Below are 18,969 nucleotides of genomic sequence, written 5' to 3'. Positions count from 1 at the left end.
TAAGGTCTTCATGGATGCTAGGTCTCACCGATCACCTGTGGGTGAGGTGGTTATGGCTTTAAAATGAAAGTACCTCAGATCTTCCTTTCTGTGTGCCAAATGCTAGAAACCCCAAGAGCACAGAGGTGATGGGTCTGCGGAGTTCTAAGAGCAAGAGTGTGCACACCATGGGTTGATAAGTGAACTATACTGATCAGGAAGACGCTAACCAGAATTTCGGTTTTGATGAGGAGGGTTGTGGCAAGAGGTCATGCCCATTACAGTTCTGTACTAATCCCAACATTTAACAGGCAGAGGCAGGAGGATCACCATGGGTTTGAGGCCAGTCTGAGCTACCCAGCAAACCCTTGTCTCAAAGAAACAAACAGTAGTTTCTTGTCCAAATAAGGAAATCCATGTTGTTTTCTTAGCCATAGGACTCATGAGCCTTCTGTTCAACATCCATTATTCTACAAGCATTTACCGAATGCCTGCTCATGTCAGAAAACTGGGCAACTGAGTGAAGGCTGATACACATTAAACCAGATAAGCTCGAGAGTCTTGAGGAGCTTAGGGTCTATGTGGGGGGAAGACAATGAAAAGGTGCATGGACAAACAGCCAGTACCGGCACCATAGTGATAAATGCTCAGTAAAAGGAAAACCAAGGGACATAACAGAAAGTGACGGAAGGAGAAGGTGACATTTGAGCAGATGTTGCTCAGAGGAAGAGTCAATAGGTCAGTATCTGGAAGGGAAAGGAATGGTCCAGCAACAGAACCGGCTCGGCACATTCATCATCGTGGCTGGAGTAGAGGGAAAGCAAGTGGTACAAGCCGAAATCCGAAGGCTAGGCAAGGGCCGGATGGAGAAGATGCAGAGATTAGAGACGCCACAAAGGAGTGTTATTTTGCTTGTATGTTTGATTTTTTAAAAGTTGAATTTTAAGCAGGGTGGGTGGGACAGCAGGTCTGTTCAGAGTCGTGATTTACTTCACAACCTTTAAATGAGGAAGTAGAAACTGCTGGTGGGTGATCTGTCTCCATCTGCCCTTGTCTTAAGGGATGACTCCACATCCAGGGTAGCCCAGAGTCCAAAGGTAAAAAATTGTTCTGGTGTTAGGCCTTGAAGCCATGGCCTTTTGCACCCTAGGCAAGTAAAGTCCTCTGCCTCTGGCCTTGAAGATGAAAAATTCTCTGGTGAGTCACTTTTAGAATTTCACCAGGGATCTCTAACTCTAACCCTGCAGATGAAACAACAGCAAAGGAAAATCAGACCTCAGCTGGCAGCAAACCACAGCTGGAAGTTTTCTTACAGGACACCATCAAATACTAAGTTGAAAACTGTTGCCACATCTAAGCTCAAACTCTGACTTGCATTCCCATACACAGGTTTGGATTTTTCCAGGTTGGGAAAGGAGGAGGATTTCTTTGGCACGGCAATGATGAGCGCTTCGTTCAGCCTCAGTTAAGATGATGGATAAGATGTCTCAGCGCCTTGAAGCACATCATGCGCCAGCCCTTTCCAGCCACCCTCGCCCTGCCCGTAGTGAGGGTGAGGTTTTCTCGTGGGGCGGGAGCCCTGCAGTTGAGGTTTCTCGGGGTGTGTTGCTATCCTATAGGTTTATCGACGCATGGGAGGCTCCTTTGGAATCCCAGCAGCCAAGCTGACCCGAGCCACAGAAGGTCAGCTCAGGACACTTGAGCAGCTGGCAGCCCGAAGAAGTCCTCCCTTGTGGTCTGATAGTGGGTACTTGTTCCCGAAGCGAGGCTTAGCATGGCAGACAGATGGGTGTGTGATTCTGCCACTGGTGGTGAAGGGAATGGCAGGCTTGGGCTGAAGTGAGATGATCTTCGAGACCCATTTCCTCATCTCCAGATGGATCGTGTTCTGGGATTACACAGCCTTGTTTAAGGACTCACGTTAGCAGCAGGACGGAGTTCCTATTGAGGCATCATCTCTTGTCAGAAAGCCAAGAGTTGTTCAGAATGAAAACAGAATCCTTCCCAAAGAGGCTAAATCATTCTCACTAATTAGTCTCGGTGGTGGCGGGTGCGTGGGGTGGTACTAGTGGCAAATCTGTGCCTGCGCTTTTCTAAATAAGGACAACTTGGGCTTTGTTCACCGGCAGAGGCATAGGATGAGTAGCCCTGATCCCCTAGGACCCTGTGTTGGGCTCACGTTCATGTGAGTCTCACAGAGACTGTGGGACACAGCTTGCTGGATCCAGACCTTCAGAACGGACACATTTGGAATGCTCAGAACAGTTACTGTCATGGTAGAAAATGTGGTGTCTATGGATGGGCGCTGCAGCCCTTCCCACGGCGTAACATAATGGACTGAGTCTGATCCTTTGATCTTTCGCCCTCCATGAACCACTGGCATGTTACACACAGGCCGCATCAGCCGAAGAGAGCTCAAACATGTTCCTATTTCCCCTTTTCCAGTTTCCGACTATTCCTACCCACGAATGTAAGTCTCCTTCTCTCCTCTTCCCTTTCCCTTTTTGAGATAGGGGTCTCATGCAATCCGATCTGGCCTTGAACTTACAACGTAGCCCCATCTCAAAAAAAAAAAAAATTGGGGGGGAGCAATGCATAAAAATGACCAAAGAAGTTGAAGAAATAGCTGTCCCAGAGTCACCCAAAGAGTTGGTTCTGATGTGAACATCTTCCTGCCTGCTGGTCTCGTGCTCCAACCACAACCCTTCACCACCAGACCACACTTCCCTAAATAAATAGCTACTTCTGCCTGCCTGCCGGGGACGGGGCCTGTGCGGCAGCATTTACGTAGGTGGCTCGGACAGCAGCCTTTCACCTAGTGTTGCAATAACACAGGCTGAACGACGCACACACAACTTCAAAAAGTCACTGAACGTCTCGGCCCTGCTCGGGTTTCCCTGTCGACCCGCCGCACCACAGAGCGAAACCAGAAAAGCCTGCATGAGAGGAGAAAAAAAAATGTGCTGAGAAAAAGGAATTTTCCTTCCTTCCTCCTTTTCTCCTCCCTCTCTTCCTTCCTTTCTTCCTTTTGCTCAAGATCGCCCCACATTCCCTGTGTAGCCAAGGCTGACACTGAACTTCTGAGCCTCCTTCAACCCACCACCTAAGGATAAGCATTCATTACAGGCTGCTTGCTACCATGTCTGGCTCCTCAGCTCCTCTTTTTGGTTTGGTTGTTTGTTTTTGTTTTGTTTTTATACAACAAGGCCGGTCTCACTTGGTAACTAAGGCTGGCCTGGAACTCCCTGTGTGGTCCAGATTCAAAGCGATCTTCCTTTCTCAGCCTGCTTGAGCACTGGGGTTGCAGGTGGCAGCCTCGATGCTCACACTGAATTTGTTTTGAATTTGGGTTAAAATCAAACTAGGGATTCTGGAGCCTTGTGACTTTTGATCTCCAGCGAGAGGAACTAAGCACACAGATAGTCCATTCACGGCCAAGGCTCTGGTGCTTCATGCTCAGACTTGTCCAGAGCTCGGAATCCCTACCCTACTGGGAATCAGCACCCGCACCTGTCTCAAAGCTGCTCTGACCTTTGCAAATGGCAAAGATAATTTCACAGGCAGGTACCGATTTGTCTTTATTTTTAGGCTACATTGTGTGAGCTCCATTAAAAAAAAAAAGCCTTATCTTTAATTGGCAGATCATTGTATAGAATCTGCGGGGAGCTTTTTAACACCTGTATACATTTTGTAATGATCACAGCAGAGTAATTAGTGTCTTTACCATCTCAAATGTTTATAAATTTCTTTGTGGATAAAAGTATCTAAAAATCCTTTCTTCTTTTTATAGATATTTTGAAATAAGGTACCACCCAGGTTTAGTGGAATACATAATCCTAGCACTTGGGAGGTGGAGGCAGGAGGTCAGGAGTTCAAGGTCATCCTCAGCTACACAGTGAATTCCAGCCAGTTTTTGAGGCTCTGTCTCCAAACAAGAAAGTGTGTGTGTGTGTGTGTGTGTGTGTGTGTGTGTGTGTGTGTGATCTATGTAATAGAAAACCACAACTTATCCTTTCTGCCTAATCATATCTTTGTACTTCTCTCCTCTCCTTCCAGCTGTTTTCTCCTGGTAGTCTTGTTTTCTTCTCTCTACTTCCAAGGGTTCCACATTCTGAGATTTCAAATGTAAGTGAGAGCACGTGGTGTTTGTCTTTTGGTGTCTGGCTTATTTCACCTAACACGACCTCCTGTAGGTTCCTCCATACTGTTGCAAATGACAGATTTTTTCCCTATTTTTTTTTAAGAGTGAAAACACTGTTTCACCGTACATGTGTACCATATTTTAAAAATTGATTTCTCTGTTGATGGGTGCAGCTGTTTCTATGTCCTGGCTACTGTGATGAATGCTGCCATAAACACCTGTGCCAACACACCTGGCATAATTTCTTTTTACTGCTTGCTATTAGGTTTTGTAGTGGTGGGATTAAACTCAGGGCCTTGCACACATCAGGCGTCACTGTGCCACACCCCCAGCCTGCCCCACTTTTTCCTCCCTCCCTTCCTTCCTTCCTTCCTTCCTTCCTTCCTTCCTTCCTTCCTTCCTTCCTTCTTTTCTCTCTTTCTTCCTTCCTTTTTCAAAGACAGGGTTTCTTTGTGTAGCATTGACTGTCCTTTGCAGACCAGGCTGGCCTTGATCACAGACATCTGCCTGCCTCTGCCTCCCTGAGTGCTGGAGTGACTACTGGTTCTTAGTGGGGAGGAGATAGAAGGGTCTGAGGTCTTGAACCCTTATACCCTTTTCAAGCCTGGCCTTACCCAGAGACCTCACCTGGGGATTGTGGACACTCTGAGTTCTGACTCCAAACCCTCTCTGTGCCCCTTACTATTCCATTCTTCAATCTGTCAAACCACTTGCTACAGCCCCATAGTTCTCTATTGAGTAACTTACCCACCTTCCCCAGAAGCGTGGCTCTATGTGAAGGTAAGGACAGGTCCACCCCATTCACTGCAGGAAGTGTCAGCCTCTACCCTACCCTAGTCCTTTCATAGTTCTTTGTTAAGTAAACGAGAGAAGATATTAAGACATGGTCTGTCCTTTTTAAGTTTTATTATTTTATGTGTATAGTGTTTTGTCTGCATGTATGTCTGTGCAAAGTATGTGTGCTTGATGCCCAGGGAGGCCAGACAAGGACATTGGATCCCTTGGAACTGGAGTTACAAGGCTGTTAGGTTACCATGTGCCCAGGAGACCTGAACCTCGGTCCTCTGGAAAAGCAGCCAGTGCTCTTAAACACCCAGCCACCTCTCTAGTCTCTGGCTTGTCCTTTTCAGATGTTCAACTCTCTGGCCATAATGTTGCCAGGAAGGGGGGGGGGGGAAAGCTAAGCTATTTAGCTATTGGGAGGAGAAAGGTTCACCCAAAGACCTCTTTCCTTCTTTTATTACCAAAGTAAGTGATGTATGAGATAAATCCTGGATATAAAATCTTGACACATCTTTGAGGTGTTGGCTGGAGCAAGCCTGAAGAGAAAGTAAATCAGATCACTCCAGGTTTTCCCTAAGAGCCCCTGAGATGCAGTTATGAGTGGAAGGCAAGGCCAGACAGACCCAGGAATTCAAAGCTTGACCTACTTTGTCGAAGCTAGTAAGAGGAAAGACGTCTGCATAATCTGTCTGTGGCTTTCTCTCTCTCTCTTCCTCTCTCTCTTTCATAGTAAAGGACAGTGGAAGCACAGAACAGACATTAGAATTCACAGAGAGTTGAAGGCCATGAAATCGCTTCAGGATTGAGCAGCTACAAGAAGCCTGTGTTTCTGCGTCGTCGTGTTATTCTCTTTCCCCTCCCCCTCTTTAGAGTGAGAGAGAGAGAGAGAGAGAGAGAGAGAAAGTAAGTGCCTAAATTCCCACCAGCATAAACCAATGACATACAATGATGAAATTCTGTTTTCACCTCTGCCTGTGACAGGGAATGCAAAAAATAGCAAGTGGCCTATTTCCACGAATCTCCGCCTCCCTGCCCTCCCCGCTCTCGCCGGGTTTGGATCTCTAAGAATGGAGGCTAGCGCACAGGCAGGAGCCAGCCGGGATCAGCCCCCGAACCCCAGGGTGATGTCAGTGGACGGGAGCGGCCGCAGCGCGGCCCGAGAGGCCGCGGCCCCTGGAGAGCAGGGAGGGCGGGTGGCCTCGATGGGCGGACCGCGCGCCTGGCCGCGCGGCGTCGCCTGGAGACGGCCCTGGCGGCGCTGTGTTGCTGTAAACAGCCGCTCGCTGTTACTATCTATAGCAAGATCGCCTAGCTCCCGGGTGCGGCGGCCCGAGGCAGGTTTGTGGGTCTGCACCCCTCGCGCCCCTAACGATCTACCCGCTGCCCTAATCCTTTCCCAGCCCGCCTTGGAATGCCCACCAGTTGGCGTGACCCCCAGAACCCACAGGATGGAGCCGAGGGGACACCTGAGCGGTGCGAGGATCTGCGGTTTCCTACCCCAGGGGTGACAGGCGCTCTGGGGCCGAGCCCAGTCAGTGTAACCCGCCTTGTCCTCTGCAGAAGGACAGGAGGCTGAAGGCACGTAGGGTGTCCTGCACTGAAGCACCTGGCCTCCCCAAAGTTCCATCTTCCAAGACTCAAAGCTGTGCTCGGGTCCCAGGCGCCAGAATCTCCCCTGCGCGCCGCTGGGCACCGTGCTTCAAGTCCCCTTTGGTCCCCCCCCCCCCCCCCCCCCCCCCCCCCCCCCCCCCCCCCCCCCCCCACCCCCCCCCCCCCCCCCTCCGCCCAAGTCCGAACTGGAAAATCACCCGCCGCCGGCTCCCTGGAAGCGCAGTTTCCTGGCTGCACGGATTCAGGCCCCCACCTTCCCAACGCGGACTTGTGCCCCCCCCCCCCAAGAGCTCACCTCATTTTGTAATCCTGAGCCGCCCCCTGCCCCCGCCTGCCCTCCGGCCCCAGCTCAAAACCAAGCCGAAGACCCTTTCAAGGCAACCTTGCAGGGAGGGTTTTGCACAATGTTTATCCGTCCGTGTCTCGGGGACAGACAGTCACCCCGATAGCTCTAAGTGGCTAAGGACCAGGGTTGGGGGTGCCGCCTTCCTTTAAAACACAAGTGAATGAATGAATGAATGAATGAACTCAGTACCGTAGGTAAAGCAGGTTACTGTACACTTTAGAGTCCTTCAGTTGCGGCTTCCAACCTTAGTTCTGGTTTCTCGAGGCCAGGGGCTGGAGCGAGGGGCTGAGAAGCTGATTTCATTATTATTATTATTATTGTTTTGCACTGATTTGACATGGGGGCCCGAGGTGGGCAAGCTTTCCTTTGGGAACAGAGGCTTCAAGGCTTTAGGCGCTCTCTGCCTGTTTTCCTAATACCAGAGACTCAGAAAATGTTCTAGATTTCTGGACAGTGAAAAGGAGGTGACCCCCCCCCCCCCGCCCATCTCATCCCCCGACCCTGGGGACACGGCCCGCATTGAATCAGGTGCGAATGTTCGCTCGCCTTCTCTGCCTTTCCCGCCTCCCCTCCCCCGGCCGCGGCCCCCGCTCCCCCCTTGGCGCTGCACCCTCGGAGTTGGCTGCAGCCTGCGAGCTGTTCCCGTCAATCCCTCCCTCCCCTACACAGGATGTCCATATTAGGACATCTGCGTCAGCAGGTTTCCACGGCCGGTCCCTGTCGTCCTGGGGGGGCCCGTCTCCGAGATCCCACGTGCGGAGAGTTCGGGAGACCCCCCCGAGACCCCTACCGTGAACACCCACGGGCGAGAGTGCCCCGCTGGGACGGGGGTGGGGAGGCTGGGGCGCGGAGTTGAGCCCTGGGTGCCCGCAGGGGGCGCTGGGGCGCGCGTCTCCCCCGCAGGGCCTTGGTTCCGCCCAGTGACGTCCGAGGTTCATTCACAGGCGCTTTCTATAAAGGCGCCGACCGAGGCGCCTACTACTCCAACCGCGACTGCAGCGAGCCACTGCGAGAAGACGGGATAGAGCCGGCGGCGCCGCGGACGAGCACTGACCGCGCTCCCGCCCAGCTCTGCTCTGCAGCTCCCGCCAGGGTCCACCCCTGGAGCCCTCGCTGGCCTCTCCCCAAACCTCGACCATGATGTTCTCGGGCTTCAACGCCGACTACGAGGCGTCATCCTCCCGCTGCAGCAGCGCCTCCCCGGCCGGGGACAGTCTCTCCTACTACCATTCCCCGGCCGATTCCTTCTCCAGCATGGGCTCGCCTGTCAACGCACAGGTGAGTTTGACCGGGTGGCAGCCGCCGGGTCCGCGCTGGGAGGGTCGCAGAGGAGGGGACCCCGGGGCGGGACACTCGGGGGCGTCGGTTTGGAGGGGGCGGGGGTCTTCCTCTCTCACTCCGGAGGGAGGCTGCCCTGGCCTGGGGCTCCAGGACTTGTCTGAGCGCACGCACGCTTGTCGTAGTAAAAAGACTTGGCGACCCCTTCCCGCGCGGCAGGTGGATTCCGAGCTGCCTGCGCTCCTCTCTCGGGGACTTGTCTCAGTCTCGAGCAAAGGCTCGCCAACTTGAGCCCGGGAGGCGGCAAGCGAGCGGCGGTCCTCCCCCCCCCGCCCCCCTCTTTTCCTGGGGCAGCCTGGAGCAGGGAGGAGGGTGCTGCGGGCGGTGTGTAAAGCGGTTTCATTGATAAAAAGCGAGTTCATTCTGGAGACTCCGGAGCGGCGCCTGCGTCAGCGCAGACGTCAGGGATATTTATAACAAACCCCCTTTCGAGCGAGCGATGCTGAAGGGATAACGGGCACGCAGCGGTTGGATGGAGGGGAAAAGGCTGCGCTGCGGAATTCATGGGAGGGTATCGGGACAGCTTTTATCTCGGCTGAGAGGCGCACAGGAGGACGCTTCTCTCTCTCTCAGGCCCTCCTGCGGGCGCCACCGAGGCCGCTTGCTCCACCTGCCTTGAAAGCTCCTCGCTCACCTCCCGCCTTCCCCTCCTGGTTCTGTTTTCAGGACTTCTGCTCGGATCTGTCCGTCTCCAGCGCCAGCTTCATCCCCACGGTGACAGCCATCTCCACCAGCCCAGACCTGCAGTGGCTGGTGCAGCCCACCCTGGTCTCCTCCGTGGCCCCGTCGCAGACCAGAGCGCCCCACCCCTACGGAGTTCCCACCCCGTCGTCGACCGGGGCTTACTCCAGAGCGGGAATGGTGAAGACCGTGTCAGGCGGCAGGGCGCAGAGCCTCGGCAGAAGGGGCAAGGTAGAGCAGGTGAGAGGCTGCACGTGCAGCTGGGAGGCAGCGGGAGGGGGGGACCCGGGGGGCGGAGGGACACGACACACGCTGCCCAACAGAGAGGGTGAGACCCGGGCGTAGCGGACTGCACCTCCTGACCGGGAGCCGTGCCTCCGAGCCCCTCTCCCTCCCTCGTCAGGTTCTGACAGTACTTCTGACAGTCAAGAAGTACTCCCTGACAGTTTCCCCAGACAGCTCCCTCCCTCACTCTTTAGCCTGCACGCTTCTTTTGTTCCCTCCCCGGGGATCTTACTTTAAATGCAAATCACACTCAAGCCTGCCAACTGCAGGTTAGAAAAAGTGCTTTCCCGAGAGAGGGGCGAGGGCGCTGGAGGAGCCAGTTTTCCTGGGGTGTCCGGTTGGAGGTGACGGCCAGGCTGCCTTACTGAATGTTGCTCCTTTTCTTCCTTACTACAGTTGTCTCCCGAAGAGGAAGAGAAGCGGAGAATCCGAAGGGAAAGGAATAAGATGGCTGCAGCCAAATGCAGGAACCGGAGGAGGGAACTGACCGACACTCTCCAAGCGGTAGGTTGAACCTGCTGGCTGCTCCTGAAACTTCAAAGCGAAGTTGAAGGTTGGGGTTAAGGGAGCGGGAGGTCCTTGAGCCAGACCGTGCCTCATGCTTTCCTTCATCTCTCCCCCCGTGCAGGAGACAGACCAACTGGAAGACGAGAAGTCTGCCTTGCAGACCGAGATCGCCAACCTGCTGAAAGAGAAGGAAAAACTGGAGTTTATTTTGGCAGCCCACCGACCTGCCTGCAAGATCCCCGACGAGCTGGGCTTCCCAGAAGAGATGTCTGTGGCCTCCCTGGATTTGACTGGCGGTCTGCCTGAGGCCGCCACCCCAGAGTCAGAGGAGGCCTTTACCCTGCCCCTTCTCAATGACCCTGAGCCCAAGCCGTCGTTGGAGCCAGTGAAGAGCGTCAACAACGTGGAGCTGAAGGCTGAGCCCTTTGATGACTTCTTGTTTCCGGCATCGTCTAGGCCCAGCGGCTCCGAGACGGCCCGCTCTGTGCCGGACATGGACCTGTCCGGTTCTTTCTATGCAGCAGACTGGGAGCCCCTGCACAGCAGCTCCCTGGGGGTGGGGCCCCTGGTCACGGAGCTGGAGCCCCTGTGCACCCCGGTTGTCACCTGCACCCCCAGCTGCACTACCTACACGTCTTCCTTCGTCTTCACCTACCCCGAGGCCGACTCCTTCCCCAGCTGCGCCGCTGCCCACCGGAAAGGCAGCAGCAGCAACGAGCCCTCCTCTGACTCGCTGAGCTCACCCACACTGCTGGCCCTGTGAGCAGTCAGGGAAAGGGAGGCAGCGGCGCCCGAAAGAGCCACTGCCTGAGCTGGTGCATTACAGAGAGGAGAAACACGTCTTCCCCAGGGGTCTGTGCGTGAAACACACCAGGCTGTGGGCCTCAAGGACTTGAAAGCACCCGGACTCAAGTCCTCACCTCTTCCGGAGATGTAGCAAAAACAAAAACAAAAACAAAAACGCATGGAGTGTATTGTTCCTAGTGACTCCTGAGAGCTGGTAGTTAGTAGCATGTGAGCCAGGCCTGGGTCTGTGTCTCTTTCCTCTTTCTCCTTAGTCTTCTCATAGCATTAACTAATCTGTTGGGTTCATTATTGGAATTAACCTGGTGCTGGATATTTTCGGATCGTTATCTAGTGCAGCTGATTTTAACAATACCTACTGTGTTCCTGGCAATAGAGTGTTCCAATTAGAAGGTGACCAATATTAAACTAAGAAGAGATAGAACTTTATTTTCCAGTAGATAGAAGTAAATAGCTATATCCATGTACTGTAGTTTTTCTTCAACGTCCACCGTCATGTTCATCCGTCATGTTGCTGATCATGCATTGTTGAGGTGGTCTGAATGTTCTGACATTAACAGTTTTCCATGAAAACGTTTTTTATTGTGTTTTCAATTTATTTATTAAGATGGATTCTCAGATATTTATATTTTTATTTTATTTTTTTCTACCCTGAGGTCTTTCGACATGTGGAAAGTGAATTTGAATGAAAAAAAAATTAAGCATTTGTTTGCTTATTGTTCCAAGACATTGTCAATAAAAGCATTTAAGTTGAATGCGACTACCTTGTTGCTCTTTTTATTCTGAGAGGGTTTTTTTGCATGGTTTCTGGAGGGCGGTTCAGGAGACCAGTTTGTCGAGATGGGTTGGTCCTGGAGGGAGGCACACCCTCTGCCTGTTCCCTTATCACTCAGAAGGAAACGCCAGTTCAGGGTATTTTACAGATATGTGCCTTTATATTGCACTGCGAAGATTTTCTACCTACCTGCCCTGGGGGCCGAAAGCTGCGTGTAGCAGCTTGTGCAAGGACTTGCCTTCTTGCTTCTCTTCTCTGCTTTTTGGAGGGAGTAGTCTTGAATTTATTTGCTCATCTTCAATTTAGCAATTGTCATGGGAAAAGGATCCTTTAACACAGCCTGGCTTCACACAAACTATTTTAACCTTATTTTTTTTTCTTTCCTTTTTTTGTCTTGTTTGAGATAGTATCTTGCTGGGTAGCCCAGAATGGCCTCAAACTTACAGCAATCTTCTTGTCTCAGTCCTGCCAGTGCTGCTTATTACAGACAAGCAGCAAGCTTAGCTTTCTAATTCCTACAAAGTCGTGGGAAGATTTACTCTTATCTTAAAAAGTGAGTGAACTGAAGAATGGTTGAGATAAACAACCTCCCGTACTGCAAAAACAAATCACCACTTCTCACTCTTATCCAGTCTATTAGGCTGGACTGCCTGTTCTTTCTTTTTAATTAAGCATTAAAATCACATTTATTTATGTGGGAGGGCGTTTGTGCGCCATTGTGCTCCCACAGGACAACTTCCAGAAGCTATAGGTCCTGGGGACTGACCTCAGGTTGTCAGGCATGGTGGCAAGCAATTTTACCCTCTGAACCAGTCTTGCCAGCCTCCCCCCCCCCCCCTTTAAAGATGTTTTTGTTTTTATTATTTTATGGGTAAGGGTGTTTTGCTGGCATGTATGTCTATGCACCGTGTGCATGCAGTGCTCACAGAGGCCAGAAGAGGGCAGTGGTTCCCGTGGAACTGGAGTTCAGGGACAATGGATGCTAACCATGCAGGTGCTGGGAACCTCAACCTGGCTCCCCTTGCAAGACCAGCAAGTGCTCTTAACCGTTCAGCCACCTCTCCGGTCCTCCTGAACTGCCTCATAATACTTGGCTTTAAAAGTTTTCCCTTGGTTAAACAAAGGGTTTTCCCCCAAATTTTAGCTGTTTATTTTTTTGAGATAGGTCTAATGTAGTCTAGTCTGACCTCAAACTTGCTACGTAGCTGAGGCTGGCCCTGAACTCCTAATCTTTCTGTTACATCTCCCAAGTGCTGGCAGTGCCCCTCTGTCTGCACAGTCACACCTGGCTTCAGTTCCTCACTCTCACATGTATTCATTTAGTTGACCCTTTTTATTCTCAGAAGAAAGGAGGGGAGGCTCTTGTCCTATGCCACCGTGAAAAACAAATTCTAACTTCTGAAGTTACTTCAACGCCTCATGTACTTCAAGTTACAGTAAGGGGAGAAGGAGCTGGCAATTCAAAGAGCTCAAGCAGCACCAATAATGGCTGGTCATTCTGTAAATAAGAGGTTACATAATAGCTCAGTGGGAGGAGCCAGCAGACTCCTTGGTCTGGGACACCTATGGGAATGCTCCTTTCACTTACATACCCCCAAAGGGCAAGAAATGAGCCTCTACCCTTTGCTCTTAAGTGTCTAAAACCTGGAGACTGTTTCCACACATGCTAGGTGGAAGGGGAGCCTCCAGGGCAGTAATGGTAATGAAAATCACTCGGTGGTCACGGTGGATCCCACACTCTTGGCAAGTTATGTTTTAATGACAAATGACAGTTCAAATGACACTTGAGCTGTTCGCCTATGACCTACCTGTTCCTACCATAGTGATCGACACTTCAAAGCAACTCACTCAAGTCGCTTTAGGGCATTCTTTACAGGACACACAACTTGGACACTGCTTTAGTCAGTTCTGAATGATGAGTGAGACCCAGAGCTGAGGTTCACCTTGAGTTCTGAGCTACACTGTGAGATCCTATATAAATACAATGAAATGTGGGGTTTTTTTTGTTTGTTTGTTTGTTTTGTTTTGTTTTAAGGTTTGGGCTCATTATTTGCTGTTTGAAGGGTAAATATTCTTTAAATATAATCTCTAGCTTTAGAATTAATATGGCATTTGTAAGGACCCAGTGGGCTCTTTTTTTCGATGTGTGGTGATAACAACCTGAGGGAGATTTCCCAGATAGCCACACAGAAAAGTAGCTTGCCCCAGGGGCCTCACTAATAGCCCTGGCAGCCCGCACGCACACTAGCTATGGAAGAAGAGCATCACCTTTTTTAAGAGCCTTGACAAAAAGCCTACTGCAGTTCCCCGTAGCCCAGGCCATACTCCATCCACGGGAGAACACTGAAACTCCAGGAAGACAGAATCTCTAAAAGGTTTTCTCAGAGTCCATGGGATCCCCTTAGGACTGACACCTTCCAAGCACCTAGCCAGCCACTTCTATATGTGAGGAAGAAGTATCTTCCCAGTCTAGCCAAAGGACTCCTTCTAAATCCCCCTTATGGGGTTCAGGGTTCAAAAACTACTGAGCATGACTGACATTAGGAATGCCAACTTTCTCTTGGGAAACACTTCCATCCCTGCTCAGAAGACGCAGCCTCAAACTAGTTCCACTGGAATAACTGCCTGCATGTCTTCATTGATTGATATAAGTCCTGAACATACAACAGAAAGGGCAAAAGACGAGGGGCCATTTCCTTGTGGGGACCATGTCTAGTCTGACCTACCAATGGACTTGAAGACCTAGTTCAGAGCTACAATACAGGGTTAGTGAACATTTTGCTCAGTGGGTGAATGAATAAATCCTGCACTCTTTCCGCAAGCAGAAAGCAGCCTTGCACTGTTCTGTAATTTTTGTTCCGGTCCCCCTTAGGATGTTAGGCAACAGGAACATTGTCACATTGTCTTTTACATCTGGCTGCAAACACACACCCCACTTCTGCCCTTCATTCCTGGAATTCCTCCACTGCCTCCCCTGGATTCCTTCTGCCATTTCAGCAAAGTGAATGTATTGCAACTGTGCACTGGCTGAAATTAATTTTAGGTGATGGAAGAAAAAAAAAATACTCATGAGGCTCCACATCTCCTTTGTACACGCCTACGTCTCATGCGATTACCAAAATTAACGAGAGGCACTTTTCGTTCTAATAACAGTTATTTTGTATAAACAGCCATCCCCATACGTGAGTGAAAGTAAATCAATCATGCTACGTTTAATTAAGGGACAAAGTCTAAGGACTCGGTAAAAACCCTAAGGCGATTACTCTAAGCAAATGACGGCAAGTTTCAATGTCTCTGAAGTAAAAAAGAAGCAAAGGCAAACACGACCGACCTTTAAACTGTGCACACGTTCCCTCTGAAACAAGTCCTCAAAGGGTAAGGGATAGGAGTGACATTTGAGCAGGCTCTTTAAATGGTGCTGGGTTTACTATTAACGTTAATGAGTTGAGCCTTTATTCTCCTTTGTAAACACCCTACAAATACCCTGTGAACTCACACTGCCTGAGGTCTTGAACTCAAACCTTCAAGAGGTTCTTGTTTGTTTGTTTTGGTGCTGATGAGCCTCTTCCTGAGCCTCTTGGCCAAAGTTGGCTACTCCTTGGCACTCGGGACTCAGCCCGAAGCAAGACTCCTTTGAGATGCCTTCCCGGGTTGTTCTATCTAAGGTGTCTTCTGCACATGCCTCCTCCACGTGACTTTCTCATGATCACAGTATGGGCTTCCACAGTGTTTATCATCAGCTGCGACATCCAGCCTGGGGTTTCTTTTACTTAAAATAGTTGGCGTCTTGCCCCTCACTACTGAACTCTAAGTCCCGTGAGAGCAATGGCCTTTTTGTATCTTGATCATGATGGAGTCCCCAGCATCTCTTAGGGTTGTTGACTGAATGAAAACAGATGAAGGAGTGCAGACGAAAAATTATAAAAAAACGTCACAAGATAGCTGGAACTTAGGAGTAAAAATTGTAATCGGCTTTTGTAAGCGGCTTTGTAAGCGGCTTCAAAGGTAGAAGAACACGGCCCTTTATTAAAATACAAATTCCAGGCTGGAGAGATGGCTCAGCCGGTTAGCACCTGCTGCTCTTCCAGAGGACCCAGGTTCAATTCCCAGCACCCACGATGAGTGGCTCACGACTGCTCACAATAGCTCCTGCTGCAGTGGGGTTTAACACCTGTGGCTTTGGTGGGCACTCCCACTTCTTCTTCACATAGCTACCCATATACGCGTAGCTGAAAAGTAAAATAGATAAAATTTAAGCAGCAACAAATAGCAAGCTGTCCAGATGACTCAGCAGATAAAAGAGCAACCCAAGTTCCATCCCTGAAATCCATAGAGAAGTGGAATGAGAGAACCGACACCACAGAGCTCTTCTCTGGCCCTTACATTTGAGAACTCACACTTGTTTGAGGAAAAGTCATGTCACTTTAAGGACGGTGGCTCGCATCCACAATTCCGGCACTGGGGGAGTTACAGCAAAAAATGTTGACATGAATTTGAGGATAGCATGGACTACATAGTGAATTCCAGGCCAGCCTGGGCTACGGAGTAAGACCCTGTTTTGTTTTTTTATTGTTGTTTGTTTAATTTTTTTAAACAAAACAAGAATAATAACGAAAATGTTTTCACTTTGGTATAAAACTTTCAGAATGTAATAGGAGCCCATGTGGATTCATTCAGTGTGCTGAAGGATGCAACCTGTAATTTGGTCTGCATTAGAATGGAAGAGTAAGGGTCGGCATTCAAGTGATCAGTTTCAATGTCATTAGCCAAAAGAAGGTCCAGACCTGAGGTGGATAAGATGTGCTAGATGCTGGTGAATGACTTTGGCTCCTAGAAGTGACCAGTTGGGTACATTTTCCTTGCCTTTGCATGCAGGAAAAGGAAGACAGAAATCCAGACCAGTTTAGTTGCAACACAGCCCATTTCTCACTCATGGACTAAACTCAACTGCCTTTCCTTTGGTCGAAAGCAATTGTCCTGCCGCTGAGAGGACACAGAATGGAAAGGGTCCTGGCTATTGCGCCAAGGAGGCTGCCTCCTCACTCTGGTCATTAGCTCTACTTCATACTCGCTTTCTAACTTTCAGCCCTGGTGCTTGAGTTTGGTTAAAGTGGGCAGTTAGAAGTCTGGCGACCCACAAGTGTCTAATTGTTGGCTATGTTAGGAACACTTCGTCTTAGAAACAGGCCCAGAGGCTCGGGATATAGTGGTATAGGCCTTGCTTGCTTGTGTGAGGCCCTGGGTTGGCTCCCTAGCACTGCAAAATGAACAAACATTAGCAGTAAGCTGGTGTGGAAAGGGCCCAATTTAAAAGACCTGGGACAAAAAAGCGGTTTTATCCTAAATGTAAATGGTCTAGGATCCAGTTGCCAGTTTATTTTGAAGAGCAGTTTATGATCAGTTCTACAGAAACAAGGATCTATTAGGGTTTTTTGTTTTGTTTTACCATTCATATGGCTGTCATTGAAGGTAAACTTATCAAGACAATATGATAATTTAATCTGGATCCAATATGGCAAAGTATTCCAGAATACAGCCCTAATTCTGAATCCTGGCTCCTTGACTTTAGGCAAAGTAAGCAGTCTGTACTCAGTTTTCTCAGTGGTAAAATGGAGACGGTAATTGTGCCTGACTATTGAGACTTTTATGAGCCTTCAGCAAAGCAAACTGGCATGCAGAGAGGACATCTTACAGCTCCGAGGCATGCAGAAATATGGTAGAAGAGTTGGTTGTTACTTTGACTTTGGGAGACAGTGGTCCGTCAGAGAAACAAATAGGGGCTGTATTACATAGAACAACAAGGTGCTGGGTGGTTACTGTATATCATACATTGAGTTCAGAGTGACCAAGATACAGTTGTATTTTCAGAGTTTGGGATTTAGTAATTTAGTAAAGTCGAGAGATATGCAAACATATACACTGTAATACACGGTAACACCAGAAATATCAGGCTAGAGGGATGAAAAGGAAGAAGGGAGGAAGTTTCTAAGTGACCTCTGAGTTGGCCTTTGGAGGTGGATGGTGTAGACATTTTTCAAGGCATGGAACCACTCTAGAGGCACAGACTCGTAAAACAATGAGTTTGGATTTGCTGGGCTAAGGTTATGAAACCCATGGGGTGGAGCTAAGCAGCAGGGAGGGTGTGGAACATTTACCTTAGTATTGCAGCATCAAAAGTGGAGGAGGTTAAAGGTAGGTCGAGACAGAGAACGGTGGCCAGATTACTGTGAACCTGGTTCAGTGTGTTTCAAGGCTTAGCCAAGGCAGCGGCGGTGGGAATGGAGAGGGAGCAAGTGCTAATTAGGAGGCAGGACTGCCCAGACTTGGTGATGGAGTAGATGTGGGTGGTGAGGGAGAGGAGGAATCTAGGAATCATCCTAGGTTTGCCAAGCTCGCCACACAGGGAGGTGTATGGTTCCTCCCCATCTCCCCCCACCCCCCATCGTGACCTTGCGTCCATAGAAAGAAGCACAGGTTTGGGATACAGACATTAAATTGCACATGGACCACGTTAGGTTTGCAATGTAGGATCCATCTAGGGGGAGATGGGAGTAGTCACAATAACCCAATAAAAAAATGAAATGAGCTGATAGGGTTTGCTCAGCGCCCAAGGTTGGCATAGACCCTGTGGCCCTGGGGTAAGGTTTCCTATGAGCCTATTAGGTACCAGGCTGGGCCAGGGACCTTGTTCGCTCTGCTAGTCAGCGTGCCTCTAACAACTGGCACTTGATAGGTACAGGATCGTTATCATCTTGTCAAATGGTTGCCTCATTTGAGCCTCACAATGTAACAGCCCAATGAGACAGATATTAGTATCTTCATTTCATAGGAATGGAACACGATCCAGGAAATAGTAAGTACATTGGCCAAGGGCCCACAGCTGATAAGTAGCAGACCTGAGATTTGAATATACACTTTATGATTCTAAAGCCCAAATAGCTTAACCACATTACCAGGTCATTAGAATCTGACTCTGGTTATATGATCTACTTTCTCTGAGATTTTTTTTTTTTAATATATATATACTCATCAGGGGTGGGATTAAAATATCTCTAAGCTGGGGGTGGAGAGATGACTCAACAAGTAAAGTGCTTGCCGCAAAACCCGGCAACCTGAGTTCGATCCCAGAGACCCACAGAAAGACAGAAGTCATCTACAAGTTGTCTCCTGACCTCTACGTACACACAAACAAATAAATGCATTTCGGGGCTGAAGCAGGGAGATCTCCATTTTCCATTTATTTATTTATTTGTGTGTCCGTGTGTGCGCACTTGTGTCATGGTGTAAGGAGGTCAGAGGGCAACTTTTGGGAGTCAGTCTTCCCCTTCCATTTCTACATGGCTTACTCTTGGCATGTACATCTGCACACCAGAAGGTGGCATCAGACAGGTATAGGCTGTGAGGTGCTGGGAATTGAACTCAGCTCTAAACCACTGAGCTATTTCTCCAGCCACTCAGGTGAGCCATCTTGCCAGCTCCCTTAAACTAATTTTGTTTGTTTGTTTGTTTGTTTGTTTGTTTGTTTTGAGAAAGGGTCTTGTTGAGTCTTGTCTGGCTTGGAAATTGCTAGTAGACCAGACTGGCCTTGAACTGTGGGGATCCCGACCGCCTCTGCCTCCTGAGTGCTGGGATTAAAAAGGAGTGTGCCACCATGCCCCACCCCACTCCAACAGATTTGAAATGGTAGCTGGTTATGGTGCCCTATACCTGTAACCCCAA

At 49.7% G+C, this 18,969-nt stretch overlaps 1 protein-coding gene across 1 annotated transcript; it reads left to right on the top strand.

The window, feature by feature from the left end:
- Positions 1-7,851: 7,851 nt before the first annotated feature.
- On the top strand, positions 7,852-11,235 carry Fos (Fos proto-oncogene, AP-1 transcription factor subunit). Its single transcript, XM_055593245.1, has 4 exons — positions 7,852-8,138; positions 8,865-9,119; positions 9,561-9,668; positions 9,793-11,235. The coding sequence occupies exons 1-4, from the start codon at positions 7,998-8,000 to the stop codon at positions 10,432-10,434; spliced, it is 1,146 nt and encodes a 381-aa protein (XP_055449220.1). The 5' UTR covers positions 7,852-7,997; the 3' UTR covers positions 10,435-11,235.
- Positions 11,236-18,969: the final 7,734 nt, after the last annotated feature.

This window comes from Psammomys obesus, unplaced genomic scaffold, assembly GCF_907164565.1.
Source record: "Psammomys obesus unplaced genomic scaffold, mPsaObe1.curated_primary_1811, whole genome shotgun sequence".
NCBI lineage: Eukaryota > Metazoa > Chordata > Mammalia > Rodentia > Muridae > Psammomys > Psammomys obesus.
Note: the sequence above shows the minus strand (reverse complement) of the source record. Positions and strands in the feature narration are given on the sequence as shown.

Excerpts from the sequence above, each read along its gene's own strand:
- Fos (XM_055593245.1), top strand. The coding sequence starts at position 7,998 with ATGATGTTCTCGGGCTTCAACGCCGACTACGAGGCGTCATCCTCCCGC. Across the intron at positions 9,120-9,560 it reads GAAGGGGCAAGGTAGAGCAG|TTGTCTCCCGAAGAGGAAGA; the intron begins GTGAGAGGCTGC and ends TCCTTACTACAG. Across the intron at positions 9,669-9,792 it reads TGACCGACACTCTCCAAGCG|GAGACAGACCAACTGGAAGA; the intron begins GTAGGTTGAACC and ends CCCCCCGTGCAG.